The following is a 6,377-nucleotide window of genomic DNA, read 5'->3' as shown; positions in this document are numbered from 1 at the left end:
TCTTTCTGCTCACTGGCACTGATGTCCTCTGGCCTTGCTGATGAGTTCAAAAAGTTCAAAAGCTTTTTTTTTTTTTTTTTAAACTATACAGAAGGAAAGAACCAACCTTTGTGTTTATGATGCTGGGGGGGAATTGTCAGCAGAATATTCATGTTAATGAGTTAGTGTTTTTTTAATTATCACCATGACTCATGATATCTCACAAAATAAGCCATGGACTCCTAAATCACATGTTCTGAACTATGCTGACTACAACCACAGACTAAATAATTTATTCTTCAGAGTTTGGATCCTTCCTCCTGCCTGCACACACCTGTCAGTGCTGAAGCAGGCTCTGACACCAGCACTCCGCAGCCATTCCCTTCCCAGCTGCTACATTTGAGAACTACTTCACACATTCCTGAGGTGTGCTTTGGGAGACACAGATACCTCTGATGGATCCATGTGAAAAGGTGGATGTGCCCTTCCAGCTGAAGATACGTCGTCAGTCTAGGTTATAGAATTTCAATTACCTGATTCTGTTTAAAGCGACAAAAGGTGTTGACACTTTGTCAAATACTAGATTCTCCTGCACATCCTCAGGCAAATCTGAATCCTGTTTTTTCTTCCTAAGAAGGTCCACTATCTCTACTGTCAGGGGATACTATCTATCCCCTATCTCTTCATCTTTGTGAATCTTTTAGGGAAGAGCAGGCAGCAAGAATAAAGGTGCTCTGTCTCTGGGTCTCTACTCTTTTGATGGACCACTGTGGTGGATCATTCAGATCTTTTGTTGGGTATTTTGCAGGGCAGCTGAAATGAGTCTTGGGCTTCAATTCTGACTAGACAGCAATAACCCAACAGGTATAAAGCTCTAAGCACCGTTTGGAGAACATGCAGATGGTCTGTGCTTCATGTTAGGAAAGGGACCTGGAAAGCCTCTGAGAAAAAGCACCTTGTTCTCCCCAGGACTCTCACCCTATGCCTATCCCACCTCAAGCACTCACAGGATGCCCTGCAGCCAGCTCACTAATCAGCCGGGCAGTTAGAAGCTCATTCCCATTAGAACTTCAAGTGTTCATCACCTCTATAAATCAGTGTGCTTCTCTCTACCTAGCAGCTGCTGCATTGCTAATCCCCAGCTATCCTGCTGGCTGACCATAGCACACCTTGTTTTCTAGATGTGACTACAAAGTTTCCCTCCCTAGCACTCTGGATATTAAGAGTTTCCTTCACTGGTGCAGGAGGGGCCCTGGCTTTTCAGACCACTCCTGACACCAGGGCTCAAGTCATGTATTTAGCCCAATTCTCATTTGCTATTGCTTTGCTCCCAGGAGTGTTTCTGCCTCCCCTGCAAACTGCCTCATGTCACACAGATGAGCTCATCTGGAAGTCTCTGTACTGAGCTATGCCACATCGACTACAGTCTTACCTGTAAAAGGAAAATACATTTTAAAAAGCAGAGCAAGGGGGTGGGGGGGCAGCTGCAGTGTTTATTTGTCCATCACATGCAGTGCTACACAATTCAATCCTCCTACTTGCTCAGCTCCCTTTCTCCCAAATACTGCCAAACAGCTTGCTGCTGCAACATCTGGGAATGAGTCCTTTTATTTAAAATGGCCAACGTAAGTTTCCAGGCCAGGGACTGGTCACTCAGGGGAAGCCAAGGGAAGAGATGTCAGCCTTCTTCACCCAGTTCACACCCTCTGCAGCCTGAGGGAAGCAGTACCCATCTGTCCATGGGGCAGGGAGAACCCCGCGGCCTCAGCGCTCCTGTCCCAGCACGGTGCCTTCCGCTACAGAATGTTCTTTGCGATGGCATTCAGGGTCCTCACTTTGGCCACATCTGCCACCTTTATGGAGTACTCCGGGGCAGAGAAGGATGCTCCCATGGCAACATTTGGGTTTCTGTCAGGAAAATAATTGGTTACTACATTCAGGTGATACAGATGAGAAAGACACACTATGGAGAACCCACCACTGCCTCCCCTAGTCTCAGCAGTGACCAAAGAACCTGCTGGTGCCACCCAAACCAAAGATGAGACAATAACAGAAAGAAGAATAATCTAAAGGCAAGAAATAACAGTGTCAACAGAAACCTAGTGCAGACCTGTGGACAAACATAAGCCATTCCTGACTCATTCCTCAGAAGCACATCCCATCAGCTTCCCAAATCCCACACACTCCAGTGTCAAAGGTCTGAGACAACTGCACCAGAACCTGCCTTCCCAAGTGCCACACAGGTGCAGTCACAAGCTGCAGAGCAGCAGTAGCAGAAGAAATGCCCCAGGGGTCCACTTACACATGGAGCTTGTGTCCAGATGATGAGCACTGCTGGACGCTTACACTGCAGAACACAGAGCCAGGCATCGTGGTCCCAGCCACGAGAGCACAATTAGCACCCAGAAAGCAGTATGAAATTTCTGCCTGTTCTACAAAATCACATGCACATTAATCCAGCTTTTCCCTTGTACAGTTCTGCTAAATAAAAATAAACAGTTACCTGAACTTCATTCCTGAGTCCCGGGCTGAGCGAGCAGAGCAGTGAAACTCCGAAGCTGTGGAGCCTTCCAGAATCCTCTGCAGGTTGCGCTCTGTGATGCCACCCCCTGGTGAGAAGAATCACCATGTCACACACAGCACAGACAGCACCGTCCCAGACCTGATATCCCCCCAGGACCTACCCCCTAAGGGATAAGTACCATCTACAGAAGCCCTTGGGACAATGGAGATAGAGCCACATGAAAAGAGACAGGAGAAGCCCTGGCTTGTGTTCTCCCACAGATCTAGGGCTGTCCCCAGATCCTCCAGTGAGCAGCAGCTGCCAGAGTTTGCCATCCCCAGCTGGCTGCCTGGCCTTCACTGGTACCAGGGAGCTGCTCCTCCTAGGGAGCTGGCTCAATAAGCCAGATCAGACAGGGCATCCCAGGGCAAGGTGAGGAAGCAGGGGCTAGGGACCACCAGACCTGGTACAGGTGATGAAAGAAACATTACCTGGCATCACCACAATTCTGCCCTTTGCCTGAAAGAAGAATAACATGTTAGTGGCATTGCTCAGCACTGCATCCACATGCGCATTTGTGGGGCAGCAAAAACCTTTACATGCAGCACCTTCAGGAAGCTCACAGATGCCTCCATGGCTTACAATTCACGTACTCTCACATATCTTTTTTTTACTAATTATGTTTTGTAAGGAAAAGTGGAAAAGACCCTGCAGTTACACCTATGATGACTTATCACCATTTCCTGTTACCTCTCTCTCCCACCTGGCTGTCTCTTGGGTACATCTAACAGGTTGTCTCCTGGGTTCCTAACAGGAACCGTGAGATTCCAGATTCCAGAGATTCCATTGTCCAAGCATTTTGCTGTGTACCTGGGCTAATCACATCAGCTGCTGGAACAAACTCTTACTGCCCTCCTCCCAGGCTGTGAGCAAGAACAACCCAACCAGTCTTTGCTGTGGGAGAATCTGGGGTTCAGCCCATGTGGACTTGCAAAAGCAGATTAAGGCCAAATCAGACAGGGGCAAGTGCTCCTGGACAGAAATTCCCTTAGGGAAACGAGGGCTACCACAACAGAGCTGCCTCCAGGCAATGCCCGGGAACAGCCACAGTAACCCAGGTGAGCACAGGGAACAATTACCTGCTCCACAAGCCTCTTAATCAAGGACAACCCTTCCAGCGCCGAGCTGTCGCAGCCGCTCGTTAACACTCGCTCAAAGCCCAGAGAAATCAGGGTCTCCAATGCCACCAGAGGGTCGTGCACCATGTCAAAGGCTGAGAGGTCGATAGATCAGCTCAGAAATCACTCAGCTCATCATGCTCAAGCCCTGTCCCCCAGCCAGCTCTGCAGTCAAGGAGACAACGATAAAGACCCTTCTCCCAGCTGGCCACCCCTGCTGGGAGCCACAGCTCTTCCAGTACTCCATGAAGTACTTCTGGCAGCAGTGGCAGGGCCACCATCCTCAGCTCCTCAGACACCTTCTCCCCACACAGGGCAGTGGCACAGCCCCACTGCCTGGACCCCCTGGGGGAACAGCACAGCTGCAGCCTGCTCTTGCACAGCATGCAGAGCCTTCCCCCCTCCAAAGAACAACCACAGCACATGAAGCTCAGCTCCCTCTCTGCCCCACCCGGCCGGTCCCTGCCAGGGCCACTCACCTCGATGAAATGTGACAGGCAGGGGCCGGCACACTGCTGCAACAAGAAGACACGTGGTCAGACAGAGAATTCCTTGTGCTAGAACCAGAAAAACTCGGGAGATGAAGGAGGGCAAAGGCTTCTCAGGCCATTCCTGGGGAGCTCAGAAGAATCCCATGACTTGCTGGGACCAACACAGCTGCTGCTGCTCTTTGGCCAGGCTCTTTAGTGGGAAAGAGTTCTGCTGTTTGATGAAGCAACAAACCTTTGTTTTTGTGAGTAACAGCAAAATCCCTCATCTCATCTGGATCATGCAGAACCCCCATTCCCACCACAGTTCTCTGTAGGAAGGAAGCAGGGAAGTTGTCTCATTTACCTGGAATAGGGGCAGGACTGGTGCTCTCTGAAAGCAGGAGAGCTGATTTTTGTGATTTCTTTTCCCACCTACAATTTCTGCTCTCAGACCACAACAAAATTCACCAGTGGTGCACCATTCACTGGGCAAAGCTTATTTATTCTTATTAAAAGAAAACCTACTCTCTTCTGCTCTGGAAACACTCTTTCCAGCAGAACACCTCATTGGTCTAGTGGAGACAAACCCTGACAAAGATCTGTCTCTTTTGCTGCATTCCCTGCAACCCATTCGCATTCACCTCAGCACCACATCACCAGGGAAAGGCTCAGCCTTTTTTAGCTTTGGCTGTATCTCACAGAAAGAATGTGGAAGAAAATAGTTTCTCTCTACATGTTAGGGGCCTAGACTAACAACTCCCCACTGCAGCTTCAGTAGCCTTTTTATGTTCCCACCTCTCTCTCATCACCTTTGTCTCATTGGATGTGTTATAGGAAAAAATAAAGATGAGTTGTCAGCTAAGGAAAAGGCCAAAGTCCAGGTGAGACATAACCTAGACACCTGTAGCAGGGACATAAGGAAAAGAACAAAGGGGAAAGAAAACGAAGAAAGGAGATAATCCAACAGTTTAATCCTCTGGGGCCCCAAAGCAGCAGCTCTTAGACCCTGCCATTACATCCCAGGTGGCCTGAAACTCTGTGAACTGTGTGGGACAGAGGCCCTTGGGACAGAGACCCTCTGTCCTCCCTGGGACAGAGGACAGCTGCCTACCTATCTCGTATGTCAGAGCTGGAGAAAGACGGCAAGGCCACCGACAACACGCGCACAGCAAAGCACCCTGCAGCTCCTGCTACAACACGGGGCAGAGCATCACCGAACTCCCCGCACAGCACGAGCATCACAGAGCCCAGCCCAGCGCCCCCGGCCAGAGGCACCCACCCAGCAGCGCTGTGCAGAGCTCGGTATCAACGCGCCCGTCCTCCGTGAGGGCCCCGAACACCAGCCCGTCAGCCCCGTGCAGCTTGGCCAGGCGGATGTCGGCCTTCATCACCTCCACCTCCCGGTCCGAGTAGAGGAAATCGCCGCCGCGGGGCCGGATCATGACGAAGACGGGGACGCGGACACACTGCTTCACCACCTGCAGGAGCCCTGCGGGCCGGAGAGGGCGGCTCAGCAGCCCGGCGGGGCGGGAGAGACGAGACAGGAACGCGGGAACTGCCCGGGCAGGCAGGCGCCGTGCGGAGGGGCCAGAGGGACCCGCACCCCCCGCGGGGGCGGGAGCAGCCGCCCGGGGAGCGCGGAGGCTGCGCGGGCACGGAGCGCGGGGGCCGGGGCGGGGAGGGCGCGGGCCGCGCCGCCCGGGGCTCACCCATGCTCGGGGTGGTCCCTCCTTCCAGCAGGGCCGCGCACAGCTCGATCCGGCCGGCACCTGCGGAGAGGAGCGTCAGAGCCGCCCCGCCGGGACCCGCCGGGACCCGCCGCCCCCCGGCCGCCCCGCCTCACCTCCGCGCTCGGCGTTGACAGCGGACTCCACCGAGTCCACGCACACCTCCATCAGGAACCCGCCGTCCATGCCTGGGGGGAGCGGCGCCGTCAGCCCGGCCCGCCCCGCGGGCCCCGCCCCGGCCCCGCCCCCGGCCCCTCGCGGCCCGGGCTCGCGCTGCCGGAGGGCGCGAGGGCGGGCGGGGGCGGGCGCGGGTGGCGGGTGGGTCGCCCCCGCGCGCTCCTCGCTCACGCGCCGCGGCGGAGGCCCCGCCCCCCGCCGCCCGGCCCCGCCCCCGCCCGGCACGCGCCCTCACCTGCGCTGGCGGCGCGCGGGGCTCGCTGCTGGCTCCGGGTCACGTGCCCGGGATTGTCATGGTGACGCCCGGGTGTGTCCGGAAGGGCTCGCCCTGCTTCCGGCGGCG

At 54.3% G+C, this 6,377-nt stretch overlaps 1 protein-coding gene across 4 annotated transcripts; it reads right to left on the bottom strand.

Annotated features, from left to right (window-relative positions):
* Nucleotides 1-1,452: 1,452 nt before the first annotated feature.
* CUTC (cutC copper transporter) lies at nt 1,453-6,348 on the bottom strand. Of its 4 annotated transcripts, XM_051617653.1 has the most exons (10): nt 6,270-6,348; nt 5,974-6,045; nt 5,840-5,899; nt 5,410-5,619; nt 4,140-4,175; nt 3,622-3,755; nt 2,974-3,001; nt 2,483-2,588; nt 2,282-2,326; nt 1,453-1,887 (listed from the first exon to the last, which is right to left on the bottom strand). In XM_051617653.1, exons 2-10 carry the CDS (start codon nt 6,041-6,043, stop codon nt 1,776-1,778), a joined length of 801 nt encoding a protein of 266 aa, XP_051473613.1. In that variant the 5' UTR covers nt 6,044-6,045; nt 6,270-6,348; the 3' UTR covers nt 1,453-1,775. The 4 variants fall into 4 exon arrangements, with proteins under 4 accessions (XP_051473613.1, XP_051473616.1, XP_051473614.1 ...); XM_051617656.1 differs by lacking the exon at nt 2,282-2,326; XM_051617654.1 differs by lacking the exon at nt 6,270-6,348 and having other exon boundaries at nt 4,140-4,172; nt 5,974-6,180.
* Between the last annotated feature and the right edge of the window lie 29 nt (nt 6,349-6,377).

The sequence above is a fragment of the Apus apus genome, chromosome 4 (genome assembly GCF_020740795.1).
Source record: "Apus apus isolate bApuApu2 chromosome 4, bApuApu2.pri.cur, whole genome shotgun sequence".
NCBI classification, from domain to species: domain Eukaryota; kingdom Metazoa; phylum Chordata; class Aves; order Apodiformes; family Apodidae; genus Apus; species Apus apus.
This window is presented reverse-complemented; position numbering and strand designations above follow the sequence as displayed.

Excerpts from the sequence above, each read along its gene's own strand:
- CUTC (XM_051617653.1), bottom strand. The coding sequence starts at position 6,043 with ATGGACGGCGGGTTCCTGATGGAGGTGTGCGTGGACTCGGTGGAGTCC. Across the intron at positions 3,002-3,621 it reads TTAAGAGGCTTGTGGAGCAG|GCAAAGGGCAGAATTGTGGT; the intron begins GTAATTGTTCCC and ends TTCTTCTTTCAG. Across the intron at positions 1,888-2,281 it reads TCTGGACACAAGCTCCATGT|AAACCCAAATGTTGCCATGG; the intron begins GTAAGTGGACCC and ends TTTTCCTGACAG.